General features: G+C 46.8%; 1 protein-coding gene across 7 annotated transcripts in view; it reads right to left on the bottom strand.

The window, feature by feature from the left end:
• The window catches only part of mcf2la (mcf.2 cell line derived transforming sequence-like a), an 84,958-nt gene that overhangs the window by 29,050 nt on the left and 39,970 nt on the right, over positions 1-15,938 (bottom strand). For all 7 annotated transcript variants that reach the window (XM_029756910.1, XM_029756906.1, XM_029756907.1 and 4 more), the window contains exons 2-3: positions 7,920-8,003; positions 5,042-5,156 (exon numbers count right to left, since the gene is read on the bottom strand). In XM_029756910.1, coding sequence (XP_029612770.1) covers positions 5,042-5,156; positions 7,920-7,995 — 191 coding nt within the window. In that variant the 5' untranslated portion in view covers positions 7,996-8,003. The remainder of the gene's footprint in view (positions 1-5,041; positions 5,157-7,919; positions 8,004-15,938) is intronic.

Below are 15,938 nucleotides of genomic sequence, written 5' to 3'. Positions count from 1 at the left end.
CCATCCATCACTCTGCTGGGCGCGCACACACACACACACACACACACACACACACGGTAGAAAACACTCTACCAAAACGTTGCCTCTTCCTCAGGTTAATCCCATTGATGTCACACAACAGATACGTCTGTTATTCCCAAAACCTCCTCAATAGAATGTCATCTCCTTCTCCCATTCCTTTACTCTGTTATTCCGGTTTTCCCTCTGCAGATCCCGTTTGTTAAGCACCAGCGTTCTGTTTACAGCTCTGATAGAACGGGAGCCAACCGCCAAGCCCCCCCCCCGAGAACAACTCTCCTCTGCCTACCCGCTTCTCTACACCAGCCAATCAACTCAGCCCTGCATCTCCTGCTGCTCCCCCATAGCCTATCACAGAGCAGCATACGGGTGATGGACAGCGGTGGCGGGAGTGTGTTTGAATGGCTCATGAGCAGAGGGGGGCGGGACATCTGAAGGAGAATGAGATGGGATCCACCCCCCTTTAGCTGGTAGGTGAGGGAACCGCAAAATATCATTAATTCAATTGCCGCCATGACAGTGGTGCGCACACACACACACACACACACACACACACACACACACACACACACAGCTATCTTTTCGCTTTAGCTATAGAGCTTCCCCTCCCCTCCCCCTCGTCTCATTGGCTCTATCCCTCTCTCTCCCCCTCCTTTCGTCCCTCTCTCTATCCCTCTCTCTCCCCCTCCTTCCGTCCCTCTCTCTCTATCTCTCTGTCCCTCTCTGCTCAGCAGCATGTGTGTTGGCAGTGAGGAGAGCACAGAGGTAAAGGAGGAAGCCAGTGAGATAGAAAGAGAGATTTATAGAAATAAAGGTAGAGAGATGAACAAAGAGAGAGAGGACAGAGAGAAAAAGGAGAGGAGAAAGTGAGAGAAAGAGGAGAGAGCATGCATCTTGAGAGATAAAACAGACGGTGAAATGATTTTATCCAGTGGTACTGATCAGGACCGTCCATAGGGCTGAACTGGCAGCATGATGGATGTTTCTCTATAGGACACAGTGTTAAATACAACACTCTGATTCAGAGATAAACTCATAGTAATTAAACACCCAGGACACCCCGTCTACACCCCCACAATACCCCTCTTTCTCTTTAATATCTCCTCTTCCAGCTCCCTCTTTCTACCCCCTTACTGTCACTCACGCTTTTGGTCTGATGAGCGCGCTAGAGAGAGAGAGAGAAAGCAAGAGTGAGTAAGTAAGCAAGAGAGAAAGGGAGAGGCACAGAGAAAGAGAAGGAAAGCGAGGGAATAAATGAAAGCAAGCTAGAGAGCACAACGGAGAAAGAAAGCACCCCCCCTCTCTCTCAATTCAATTCAATTCAAGGGGCTTTATTGGCATGGGAAACATATGTTAACATTTCCAAAGCAAGCGAGGTAGATAATATACAAAAGCGAAATAAACAATAAAAATGTACAGTAAACATTACACTCACAAAAGTTCCAAAAGAATAAAGACATTACAAATGTCATATTATGTCTATATACAGTGTTGTAACTACGTGCAAATAGTTCAAGTACTTCTTTGTGGTAGTTCTTTGTGGGTCTGTGTAATCTGAAGGAAATTGGTGTCTCTAATATGGTCATTCATTGGGCAGGAGGTTAGGAAGTGCAGCTCAGTTTCCACCTCATTTTGTGGGCAGTGTGCACATAGCCCGTCTTCTCTTGAGAGCCAGGTCTGCCTACAGCGGCCTTTCTCAATAGCAAGGCTATGCTCACGGAGTCTGTACATAGTCAAAGCTTTCCTTACGTTTGGTCAGTCACGTTTGGTCAGTCACTCTCTGTTTAGGGACAAATAGCATTCTAGTTTGCTCAGTTTTTTGTAAATTCTTTCCAATGTGTCAAGTAATTATCTTTTTGTTTTCTCATGATTTGGTTGGGTCTAATTGTGTTGCTGTCCTGGGGCGTGTTTGTGAACAGAGCCCCAGGACCAGCTTGCACAGAGCCCCTCTTCTCCAGGTTCATCTCTCTGTAGGTGATGGCTTTGTTATGGAAGGTTTGGGAATCGCTTCCTTTTAGGTGGTTGTTGAATTTAACGTCTCTTTTCTGGATTCTGATAATTAGTGGGTATCGGCCTAATTCTGCTCTGCATGCTTATTTGGTGTTCTGATTATTTGGTACACTGAGGATATTTTTGCACAATTCCTCATGCAGAGTGTTTGGTGTTTGTCCCATTTTGTCCCGTCTTGTGAATTCTTGGTTGGTGAGCAGACCCCAGACCTCACAACCATAAAGGGAAATGGGTTCTATAACTGATTCAAGTATTTTTTGCCAGATCCTAATTGGTATTTCGAATTTTATGTTCCTTTTGATGGCATAGAATGCCCTTCTTGCCTTGTCTCTCAGATCGTTCACAGCTTTGTGGAAGTTAACTGTGGTGCTGATGTTTAGGCCAAGGTATGTATAGTTTTTTGTGTGCTCTAGGGCAAAGGTGTCTAGATGGAATTTGTATTTGTGGTCCTGGCGACTGGACCTTTTTTGGAACACCATTATTTTGGTCTTACTGAGATTTATTGTCAGGATCCAGGTCTGGCAGAATCTGTGCAGAAGATCTAGGTGCTGCTGTAGGCCCTCCTTGGTTGGTGACAGAAGCACCAGATCACCAGAAAACAGTAGACATTTGACTTCATATTCTAGTAGGGTGAGGCCGGGTGCTGCAGACTTTTCTAGTGCCCTTGCCAATTCGTTGATATATATGTTGAAGAGGGTGGGGCTTAAGCTGCATCCCTGTCTCACCCCACGGCCCTGTGGGAAGAAATGTGTGTTTTTTGCCTATGTTAACCGCACACTTGTTTGTGTACATGGATTTTATAATGTTGTATGTTTTTCCCCAAACACCACTTTCCATCAATTTGTATAGCAGACCCACATGCCAAATTGAGTCAAAGGCTTTTTTGAAATCAACAAAGCATGAGAAGACGTTGCCTTTGTTCTGGTTTGTTCGTATGTCAATTAGGGTGTGCAGAGTGAATACGTGGTCTGTCATACGATAATTTGGTAAAAAGCCCATTTGACATTTGCTCAGTACATTGTTTTCACTGAGGAAATGTACAAGTCTGCTGTTTATGATAATGCAGAGGATTTTCCCAAGGTTGCTGTTGACGCATATCCCACGGTAGTTATTGGGGTCAAATTTGTCTCCACTTTTGTGGATTGGGGTGTCACGGTTGTCGTCGGTAATGGAGGACCAAAACGCAGCAGGTATGTGTATGCTCATCGTGTGTATTTATTTACAAACTAAATGAACACCAAAACAACAAAACGAACCGAACTCACGAACAACAAAACAGTCTGGTAAGGCACAAGGCTAAACTCAGAACAATCTCCCACAATTAAACAGACAAACACACCCAACTAATATAGGACTTCCAATCAAAGGCAACACCACACAGCTGCCTTCAATTGGAAGTCCACCCCAATTAACTCTACATAGAAAACAGACTACCTAGACTAGACATAGAATTACATAAACATAGATCATAAACCAAAAACCCGGAAATACTAAATCAAAACGCCCTTTTACCAAAACACCACCCTGAACCACATAAAACAAATACCCTCTGCCACGTCCTGACCAAACTACAATACCAATTAACCCTTATACTGGCCAGGACGTGACATGGGGTGATCAGTCCTTGGTTCCAAATATTGGGAAAGATGCCAGCGCTAAGGATGATGTTAAAGAGTTTTAGTATAGCCAATTGGAATTTGTTGTCTGAATATTTGATCATTTCATTGAGGATACCATCAACACCACAGGCCATTTTGGGTTGGAGGGTTTTTATTTTGTCCTGTAGTTCATTCAAGGTAATTGGAGAATCCATCTCTCTCTCTCTCTCACATCAGAGGTACATGGGGCTGGAGGGAGGCAGTATCCACAGGAGAGTTGTCTGCTTTCTGAACACCCCTTGGTCTTAGTAACAAGTGAGCTCATGATCACACATATCATCACCCAGTCACACACTACAACTGAATAACTGAATATATCCATCTCAGGTAGAACCTCATTCATGCATTTGATACAGATGGGTTCCTCCGGCTGTAACGAATGGATAGTATATGATACTATATTACTTATAAATAATGTTTTCTTTCTTGTTTTATCAATTCAAATTTGTCTGAAATGACATCTTTACAGAACTCCTTTCTATGACAAACTGCTTCCTTATAGTAGCTGAGCCCTGGAGTGTTTAAACTAACAGACCCCATTAGATACACAGGAAGTCTCTTTCATTAACACCCCCATGCCAGTCATGTTCCGTCTCTCCAAGCCCCCCCGGCCAACTCCCACAGGGGTCAGGGGTTAAAGGTTTCACCATTAGCTAATGGGGAGGGGAGGATATGGTCCATGGTCCATTTTATCACCTTTTTTTTTGTTATTCAACATTTGTTAATATCAGGAATTCCTATTGAGATAGAGAATATCGTGGGATATCTGGCCAAGAAGGTAGTTCCTGTATAGAAACAGGAATAGCATAACATCCAAGACATAAACCTCATGTACCAGGACATACACCTCATGTACCAGGACATACACCTCATGTACCAGGACATGCACCTCATGTACCAGGGCATGCACCACATGTACCAGGGCATGCACCACATGTACCAGGGCATGCACCACATGTACCAGGACATGCACCACATGTACCAGGACATACACCACATGTACCAGGACATACACCACATGTACCAGGACATACACCACATGTACCAGGACATACACCTCATGTACCAGGACATACACCTCATGTACCAGGACATACACCTCATGTACCAGTTGCAGCAACGTTGAGGTGTAATATAGATGCCAACTATAATGGTTAAGATACAGTCCTGCATAAGACAAGTTGACTTTGTTGTAGGGAGATTCATTGTTCTGTTCAAACAAAGGAACTGAGAATAGTTGTACACTGACATCTGCTGGTAGGTTATGTTACCACACCACTTCCTCAACTATACAAAGTCATGACAAGTTCAAGCATCAGAGTGTGCAATGCATTGTGTGTGTGTGTGTGTGTCACCTGGGCACACTGGTCAGGTAGGTCAGCACGTTGTGGAACTCTTCCTCCTGGAGCTCGCCAAACGCAGGGAATTCTGGGAACACGATGATGGGACTGCCGTTCTCAGCTCGGCCCCCTGGGAAAGAAATGGGGGCGTTTGATTGATTCATTGATTAGATTTGTTCAACAAGGCCATCATTTTGCCCTCAATTAAACAGCACATACAACCCCCCATATCCCCCTTTCAGACCCCCACAGAATACACATAGTGACAAGCTTTGGAATCCTTTTATTGAATGTGTTTTAAAACGTTCATGTGCATCATATTCATAATGCCCATTATTCTTCTGATAGATATAGCTAATCCACCCCAGTGGAATGAACACACAGAGCAGTGGTTCAAGCCTCTCCCCGGGGACTCCGCTGTTCCATGCATTTTAACTATTCCACAGCTAGCACACCGGATTCAACTTGTCAACTGATCATCAAGCCCTTTGTGAAACGTCTGGGGGTCCCCGAGGAGAGGTTTAGAGAACCACTGACCCAGAGGAATCATGTGACGGTCTGAGTGGGGGAGGGGAAGATTAAAGTCTGAGATATAGGATCCATCTTCTCTCACAAAGCCTGGCGTTACTGCGGCTCTGCAGGCTGCAATAATAGGCTTTTCTATTTTTATTCTTCCTTTTCAACTCTGCGTTGTTGGGAAAGGACTCGCGAGTAAGCGTTTCGCGGTAAAGTCTACACCCGTTGTATTCGGCGCATGTGACAAATCAAATTTGATTTAGTGCTAGAGGAGGGTACAGGGAATGAGAGATTAACAGGTGTGAGTAGAGACAAAGAGACAGACGGTCTGTGTGAATCTCTGCACCAGCCGTGCCACTAGAGCAGAACCATAGCACTGTGCCCTGATCCATCTGGCACCGTGTGTGTATGTGTGTCAGGCAGACACCTGCCTGAGAGGGCGACTAGAGCAGAACCATAGCACTGTGCCCTGATCCATCTGGCACCGTGTGTGTATGTGTGTCAGGCAGACACCTGCCTGAGAGGGCGACTAGAGCAGAACCATAGCACTGTTCCCTGATCCATCTGGTACCGTGTGTGTATGTGTGTCAGGCAGACACCTGCCTGAGAGGGCGACTAGAGCAGAACCATAGCACTGTGCCCTGATCCATCTGGCACCGTGTGTGTATGTGTGTCAGGCAGACACCTGCCTGAGAGGGCGACTAGAGCAGAACCATAGCACTGTGCCCTGATCCATCTGGTACCGTGTGTGTATGTGTGTCAGGCAGACACCTGCCTGAGAGGGCGACTAGAGCAGAACCATAGCACTGTTCCCTGATCCATCTGGTACCGTGTGTGTATGTGTGTCAGGCAGACACCTGCCTGAGAGGGCGACTAGAGCAGAACCATAGCACTGTGACCTGATCCATCTGGTACCGTGTGTGTATGTGTGTCAGGCAGACACCTGCCTGAGAGGGCGACTAGAGCAGAACCATAGCACTGTTCCCTGATCCATCTGGTACCGTGTGTGTATGTGTGTCAGGCAGACACCTGCCTGAGAGGGCGACTAGAGCAGAACCATAGCACTGTGACCTGATCCATCTGGTACCGTGTGTGTGTATGTGTGTCAGGCAGACACCTGCCTGAGAGGGCGACTAGAGGAGGACCAGAGGTTAATGATTACAACACAAAACAAGGCCTGGAGAAACATACAACCTCCAGGGGAGAGGACATACAGAGAGAACAGGGAAACAGTAACACAGCAGGAGTCTTTAATGACACAGCTAAAACAGCATCGCTGCGTCACACTCTAACCCGCTGGGCTCGGAGTCATTCTAGTGGCGTACCTAGGCTGTCGAGTAGAAGTCTGAACTAGAAATAGACCAAGGGTCATCTTCATCGGACTTAGCTGTGTGCTCATATGACTCCTCATCAGAGGGTGGTCAGCTGTCATGAACACACACACATCACCCCTGGCAACCACAGAGTTCTTAAACACACTGACAGAGAGATGTGAAGACAAATGGACTCTGTACACAAACTGTACACAGCCAAAGAACAGCAACCATATAAAACACACAGTTAGGAACTGAAGCTTGGGAAATTCATTTAGACACACACACACACACACACACACACACACACACACACACACACACACACACACACACACACACACACACACACACACACACTCTCTCGCTCACAACGGGTGGAGTGTTAAATTCAGTCACATACTCAGCAGCCAATCACAGCAGCACATAGTGCCATACACACTTGGCTCTTCCAACCGTTGCCGGGCCAGGTTGCCAAGTGGATCGACGTGTCGATTAATTATTCACGGGCCGTCTCCGTGCCGTTATTATCCGTGGTAACCCGACGTGGGGCCCTATCTGGGTTGGCATCGCCGTAGTAACGGAACAAACTATGTTGGCCCAACTCTTTGGAAATATGGGTCTGGTGTAGAACAGTTTCCCCCAAAGGTCGGGTCGTAGCAAAAGTCTTAGTTTAGTTAAGTCACACGACAGAAATCAGTTTGAAAAACACTGCTGTGGCAGTGGCAGCCAGAGTGCTATTCCTGTACTTTTATAAATAGGAAAATGCTGACGGATTATGTTTTGATGTTTAGGCCAGCTACTCCACTCAGCTACTTCACTCAGCTACTTCACTCAGCTACTTCACTCATACAGTGTGATATGATTGTTGCTCCATTAGTGTGTGTCAGCTTTGGGAATGGTTCTTCTGCCACGCTGCTTAAGCTTTTTCCATCTGTGAAGGGAGATCTTCAAGGGCCTTGGCATCGCGTCTTGGGATTGGCTCACTCGGATGTTTGGGACTGAACCACTATGAGAGGTAACTATGAAGGACGGAGCGATGGAGGGAAAAGAAAAAGACTGACCTGAGAGGAAAGCAAACCGTTTCCTGAGGTCAGGGTCGATGTCTGCAGCAAACAGACGATCACTCTCCTGCTGCATGATGTCATCTGGAAGAGAGAGACAAAAAAAACACATCAACTACAGTTACAGTAACATACAGTATTTACAACAATAGATGACAGTTACAGTAACATACAGTATTTACAACAATAGATGACAGTTACAGTAACAAACAGTATTTACAACAATAGATGACAGTTACAGTAACATACAGTATTTACAATAATAGATGACAGTTACAGTAACATACAGTATTTACAACAATAGATGACAGTTACAGTATTTACAACAATAGATGACGGTTACAGTAACATACAGTATTTACAATAATAGATGACAGTTACAGTAACATACAGTATTTACAACAATAGATGACAGTTACAGTAACATACAGTATTTACAATAATAGATGACAGTTACAGTAACATACAGTATTTACAATAATAGATGAGTTACAGTAACATACAGTATTTACAACAATAGATGACAGTTACAGTAACATACAATAATAGAGCATAGTATTAGTCACACAGACACCTGGAATGACATGACAGAGAGAGGAGCAGAGACCCACTGACCCACTTCTCAAGGAGAAGTCCCCCCAAATCCCCCCTTTTCTCCAACTTTCAGTCCCAGGCTCAGTGAGGAAGAGAGAGCGGGAGGTGAGGCTGAGGAGAGGAGTAGAGAGGGGAGAGGCTGAGGAGAGGAGTAGAGAGGGGAGAGGCTGAGGAGAGAGGGGAGGAGGAGAGGGGGGAGAGGCTGAGGAGAGGAGTAGAGAGGGGAGAGGCTGAGGAGAGAGGGGAGGAGGAGAGGGGAGAGGCTGAAGAGAGGAGGAGAGAGGGTAGAGCCTGAGGAGAGAGGGGAGGAGGAGAGAGGAGAGGCTGAAGAGAGGAGGAGAGAGGGGAGAGGCTGAGGAGAGAGGGGAGGAGGAGAGAGGGGAGAGGCTGAAGAGAGGAGGAGAGAGGGTAGAGGCTGAGGAGAGAGGGGAGGAGGAGAGAGGGGAGAGACTGAAGAGAGGAGGAGAAAGGGTAGAGGCTGAGGAGCAAGGGGAGGAGGAGAGAGGGGAGAGGCTGAGGAGAGAGGGGAGAGGCTGAAGAGAGAGGGGAGAGGGGGATAGGGCAGTATTATTTCCTTCCCTCTCCATGCACAGTGGATTATTATAATCTGTTTTGGACTTCTCTTTGAGAAGTGGGTCAGTGGGGTCTCTACTCTACTCCTCTCCTCAGCCTCTACCCTCTCTCCTCCTCCCCTCAGCCTCTCCCCTCAGCCTCTACCCTCTCTCCTCCTCCCCTCAGCCTCTCTCCTCCTCCCCTCAGCCTCTCCTCAGCCTCTCTCCTCCTCCCCTCAGCCTCTCTCCTCCCCTCAGGCTCTCCCCTCAGCCTCTCCCCTCAGCCTCTCCTCTCTCTCCTCCTCCCCTCTCTCTGCCTCTCCCCCTCATCTCAGCCTCTTCCCGCAGCCTCTCCCCTCTCTCCTCCTCTCTCCAGCCTCTCCCCTCTCTCCTCCTCCCCTCTCTCCTCAGCCTCTACCCTCTCTCCTCCTTCCCTCTCTCCTCAGCCTCTCCCCTCTCTCCTCGTCCCCTCAGCCTCTCTACTCAGCCGCCTCTCCCGCTCTCTCTTCCAACTTTCAGAGCCTGGGACTGAAAGTTGGAGAAAAGGGGGGATTTGGGGGGACTTCTCCTTGAGAAGTGGGTCAGAGGGTCTCTGCTCCTCTCTCTGTCATGTCATTCCAGGTGTCTGTGTGACTAATACTATGCTCTATTATTGTATGTTACTGTAACTGTCATCTATTGTTGTAAATACTGTATGTTACTGTAACTCATCTATTATTGTAAAAACTGTATGTTACTGTAACTCATCTATTATTGTAAATACTGTATGTTACTGTCATCTATTATTGTAAAAATGGTATGTTACTGTCATCTATTATTGTAAAAACTGTATGTTACTGTCATCTATTATTGTAAAAACTGTATGTTACTGTCATCTATTATTGTAAAAACTGTATGTTACTGTCATCTATTATTGTAAAAACTGTATGTTACTGTCATCTATTATTGTAAATACTGTATGTTACTGTCATCTATTATTGTAAATACTGTATGTGCCTATCTGTGTGAGTGAGTGAGAGAAAGAGAGAGGGTGAAAGGCTAGTGATAAGAGGAGGGTTGTTGGGGGGGTATGGTAGTGGTCCTGGGAATTGGCAATGCTGTGTGTGTGTGTGTGTGTGTGTGTGTGTGTGTGTGTGTGTGTGTGTGTGTGTCTGTGTGTGTGTATATCATGCTGTGTGTTGGCTGGCAGTAGGGGAGTGTACTGGTGAGAGGTGAGGGTGGTTACAGGGGGTAGTGTACGGTGCTGTGTGTTGGCTGGCAGTAGGGGAGTGTACTGGTGAGAGGTGAGGGTGGTTACAGGGGGTAGTGTACGGTGCTGTGTGTTGGCTGGCAGTAGGGGAGTGTACTGGTGAGAGGTGAGGGTGGTTACAGGGGGTAGTGTACGGTGCTGTGTGTTGGCTGGCAGTAGGGGAGTGTACTGGTGAGAGGTGAGGGTGGTTACAGGGGGTAGTGTACGGTGCTGTGTGTTGGCTGGCAGTAGGGGAGTGTACTGGTGAGAGGTGAGGGTGGTTACAGGGGGTAGTGTACGGTGCTGTGTGTTGGCTGGCAGTAGGGGAGTGTACTGGTGAGAGGTGAGGGTGGTTACAGGGGGTAGTGTACGGTGCTGTGTGTTGGCTGGCAGTAGGGGAGTGTACTGGTGAGAGGTGAGGGTGGTTACAGGGGGTAGTGTACGGTGCTGTGTGTTGGCTGGCAGTAGGGGAGTGTACTGGTGAGAGGTGAGGGTGGTTACAGGGGGTAGTGTACGGTGCTGTGTGTTGGCTGGCAGTAGGGGAGTGTACTGGTGAGAGGTGAGGGTGGTTACAGGGGGTAGTGTAAGGTGCTGTGTGTTGGCTGGCAGTAGGGGAGTGTACTGGTGAGAGGTGAGGGTGGTTACAGGGGGTAGTGCACGGTGCTGTGTGTTGGCTGGCAGTAGGGGAGTGTACTGGTGAGAGGTGAGGGTGGTTACAGGGGGTAGTGTACGGTGCTGTGTGTTGGCTGGCAGTAGGGGAGTGTACTGGTGAGAGGTGAGGGTGGTTACAGGGGGTAGTGTACGGTGCTGTGTGTTGGCTGGCAGTAGGGGAGTGTACTGGTGAGAGGTGAGGGTGGTTACAGGGGGTAGTGTACGGTGCTGTGTGTTGGCTGGCAGTAGGGGAGTGTACTGGTGAGAGGTGAGGGTGGTTACAGGGGGTAGTGTACGGTGCTGTGTGTTGGCTGGCAGTAGGGGAGTGTACTGGTGAGAGGTGAGGGTGGTTACAGGGGGTAGTGTACGGTGCTGTGTGTTGGCTGGCAGTAGGGGAGTGTACTGGTGAGAGGTGAGGGTGGTTACAGGGGGTAGTGTACGGTGCTGTGTGTTGGCTGGCAGTAGGGGAGTGTACTGGTGAGAGGTGAGGGTGGTTACAGGGGGTAGTGTACGGTGCTGTGTGTTGGCTGGCAGTAGGGGAGTGTACTGGTGAGAGGTGAGGGTGGTTACAGGGGGTAGTGTACGGTGCTGTGTGTTGGCTGGCAGTAGGGGAGTGTACTGGTGAGAAGTGAGGGTGGTTACAGGGGGTAGTGTATGGTGCTGAGGGATGGGATCAGAGTACTAAACAAACACGTAGTTCAATGTGTTTCTCCAGTTTTAGTATGAGATGTAACAGTCACTGAAGACATTGGCCAACATCTTCTGACATCACTGGTATTTTATGTCAGCTAAGGGATTAAACATGCACACTTTCCCACTACCCTCCTCCCTCCATCTTTTAGTGTGTCTAGGCCCTGCCTGGGAAACGAATCCCACTGATTGTCCCAGTAAAAGCCACCGATGTTTCTCACAGCAGGGCAGAGTGCACCACAAAACCACACATCCACCCACATAGGCTGAAAGAGCATCAAAGGATCACCAAGGTATATTGAGACATTGATGGTTGCATCCACACCAACTCTCACACAAACGGTAGAGAGAGACCATTGTTTCAACAACAGTAGCATCTCCAGGATAAAGAGCTTATAAACACCCATCAGGTGTTGAAACACTCCGCTGCGTAGTAACTAACTCTCTTGGCAGCGAAGCGCTGTGTGTTTACTCTGTCAGTGGGTCATTAAGCCAGGCTTTTCATCTGTCTAGATATAGCCAAGGTGCAGTGGCGACCCGTCACTCAAGGGGTGGTTGCAGTTTTGAGCCCCACCTGTTTAGCTAAAATAAATTATGTTTTGCATGTTATTTTGGTATTTATACTTTTTGCATATCAGTTTGCAAACAATGTTAAAAATAAATAATTGAGTTAATAAAGCCGCATACAAACATGGTCTCTTTTTTTTCATTTTACCCCTTTTTTCTCCCCAATTTCATGGTATCCAATTGGTAGTTACAGTCTTGTCTCATCGCTGAAACTCACGTACAGACTCAGGAGAGGCGAAGGTCGAGAGCCATGCGTCCTCCGAAACACAACCCAACCTAGCCGCACTGCTTCTTGACACAACGCACATCCAACCCGGAAGCCAGCCGCACCAATGTGTCGGAGGAAACACAGTACACCTGGCGACCTGGTCAGCGTACACTGCGCCCGGCCCGCCACAGGAGTCGCTAGAGCGTGATGAGACAAGGATATCCCTGCCGGACAAACCCTCCCTAACCCGGACGACGCTGGGCCAATTGTGCGCCGCCCCATGGGCCTCCCGGTCACGGCCGGCTGAGACAGAGCCTGGGCTCGAACCCAGAATCTCTGGTGGCACAGCTAGCACTGCGATGCAGTGCTTTAGACCACTGCGCCACCCGGGAGGCCCTTTTTTTTGCTTTCATGAGTAAGGCAGCTCCAAAATGCATGTGTTTCAGCCTAGCTCAGTGCTTTCTGTGGTGGTGGGGCAGCCAGCGTAGGTTGTTGGTAATGTTCTCTAGTTGCGCCGTGATTGGCTCAGTGTTCTGTCACTCATGGGAACACTACGTCACCACAAAATCTACAGCTAGAGCTCGAAAATTCAAGCCCCTGGGGTGCTGCCATAGAGTTACATTAGAAGTGCCCATCCAAGAAGGCTCAAGGTCAATAGCCACAGATAAAATGACGTCAAATCCCCTTATATCTAACGTAGTTTTGATTGGACTGATCATATCAACATCATACTTTCAAAATCTTAGCTAGCAGTCATCATCATGAATCAATCAAGTTTATTTATAAAGCCCTTTTTACATCAGCCGATGTCACAAAGTGCTATACAGAAACCCAGCCTAAACCCCCAAACAGCAAGCAATGCACGTGTAGAAGCATGGTGGCTAGAAAAACTCCCTAGAAAGGCCGGAACCTAGGAAGATACCTAGAGAGGAACCAGGCTCTGAGGGGTGGCCAGTCCTCTTCTGGCTGTGCCGGGTGGAGATTATAACAGAACATGGCCAAGATGTTCAAACGTTCATAGATGACCAGAATCAAGTCGACAATCTACTGGCAAATCCTTTTCAATCCTTGTCATATGAAGAGAAATTAAAGATAAAACGTATCGGTGCTCATCGGTCATGAACATTACACAACAAGTTGAAAATCGCAAATTCAACAATGAGTGGTCTGGAAGGAATCAGTGGCTAACTGCAAGTGTTGCAAAGCAATCACTAGCCTGCTGTTCAGACGAGTGGGCGTGTGGTCCAAGTCTGGGTTTAAGGGTCTATTTTCCAAGCTTAAAAGGATAAACATTCAACACCATGGTTGAATATATTGGCCATGCTGTCAATCCAACATGACTTGTGCCGCATTCAAAACAACTGGAAACTCGTAACTGGGAAATGGGAGACTTCAGTGAGTTCAAGACAACTGGGAACTCTGAACAAGCTCCGACTGGGAAAATACGGTCATACAACTCGGAATTCCAAGTCGGGATCTCGGGCCTCTTTCTTGAGCTCCGACCTGAAGATCACTGATGTCATGATTCAACCTTGTTCAACCTTGAGTTCCCAGTTGTCTTGAAAGCACCATAAATCCAGAGAATGCCAGACTTTGATGACAAAGTTTATTAACAAAATTCGCCCACGAAGGTCAGCCGCGCCACCTTCCTGTTCAAGGTGCTGCATCAATGATGTAATATGCCAGGGAGATATGTACACTGTAGCTAAGAAAGTAATACTAAGTGTATGTTGTGTCGCAAGCTGTTAGTAGCCCATGTGCCTCACTCTAATAATTCCGCCTACTGTTCTGACTTGGTGGTGCACATGTAGCCTATAGCCTGTTTTAGATGAATGTAATCATCGAATATTGTAAGAGCTTTCATTGTCTGCTTATATGCCTCCTTTATTTATCCTACGGTTCTGACTTGGTGTACAGGGAGAATACTGTAAGAACGGCTCATGTTCTGAATTCTGTCACTGTACCTTTCAAAAGCGCTGAACAAATAGTTATATTGACTATGTCTGTCCTAGCTCGGTCATTAATGTCTTAATAGAAATTGCCTCTTATCCGCTCGTCGTCCCATTTGTACATCACAATTGTCAATAGAAACCACATTTGTTTAAGCAAGTCAGCCATATCAGCTATGTGTTTTTAAAGAAGGTAAATGAGTCTGAAATGAACTGTTTTGCTGCCAGACAAGGCTCCGCTGATAGCCAGGTGTAGCAGTGGTAAGGATTCACTACTTGGTGCTCAAAAGAAAGCTCTTCTGTTGGGACAGCTCTACTGCATGTAGACCCTAACAGTTTGTGGGCACCGTTTGTCACCATTATAGTGCAATTCATGTATTGTTTAGTGTTGTGTAGTGTGGTTTTGGTGGCATGCATATATATATTTTTTGAGTTTGCCCTACCAAGATTTACATGCTAAAATCGCCACTGCCAAGGTGAGCTTAAAAAAAATACTTTACTCTTTATTCTTAACTCATTTTAATAAAAACTATTTGGAGTGATACTCAATTGTTTCTAACTAATGCTTCTGAACCTGTTTGGTTTTGATACCATGCTCTCCCAAATCAACCATCATCAGTATAAACCAGAAAACCCTGTGGTCACGTTTCAGGAGGGACTGACTTCAGGTCTCAGGGAAGGTGACGTCAACCTGTCAGGCTTAGCTAGCTCCAACCAGCTGGTGCCGGTAAGACTAGCATCCACACAGTGAGTGGGTCCATAGGGATCAAGGTTGAGAAACACTAATGCAGTCTATTCTAGAACCATAGACATTGTCATGACGTTGGCCTCTTTGGGTACAGGGAGGACAGTTGGCCCCCTCCCCTTTGTACCATCCCCCAACCTACCTTCCCCCCAACCCAGGCCCTGTGTGAAAGGGTTGTAAAAACTCTAAGAGGAGAATCTCCTACCACATGTTTCATAGAGAGACAAAGAAAATTCTTCCAACTCATAGAATTGGAGAACCGAGCGACATGTGTGTTCTGGAGAAGGTATGGAAGATTGGTGAAGAATCCAGCTACGAACTGGTCCGCTTGGTACAATTTTGTGATACTCAGAAGAGACAATATAGCCATATTACCATAAAACTGTTTATATAATAGCCTCAGCGATGAGACTTGCATCATAATGGTTGTATAAAATGTATTAATAAGGATAAAGCTATTTGTAATACATTGAGATGCTATGTACTGATGTTAATGTGATAGAATTGGATTTCTGTACCAAGCTTCACTCAGCCATCGGCGCGCCCCCCAAGGGACACAGACAGGACCAGGCGTCATTTGACAAGCCTGTTCAAGGGTCACTATAAAACTATACCCTGAGCTACATTTCTCCAGACCAGGCCTCCACTCCATTAGTGAGTTGGCCAGTAGGTTTTACCATCCAATTCCTCTACTGAAAGTGAACTACACCACGTGGTTAACTTTTAGACTATCGAGACCGACAGAATAAGAACAAGTCTTTGATATTAATTATTAGTCTGCAGCTAAGTAAATTATATCATCGAACGCGAAGACCAACGAAACATCCATTCTATGA

Source organism: Salmo trutta, chromosome 6 (assembly GCF_901001165.1).
Source record: "Salmo trutta chromosome 6, fSalTru1.1, whole genome shotgun sequence".
In the NCBI taxonomy this organism is placed as follows: Eukaryota; Metazoa; Chordata; class Actinopteri; order Salmoniformes; family Salmonidae; genus Salmo; species Salmo trutta.
The sequence above is the reverse complement of the archived record's forward strand: the minus strand, read 5'-3'. Positions and strand labels throughout refer to the sequence as shown.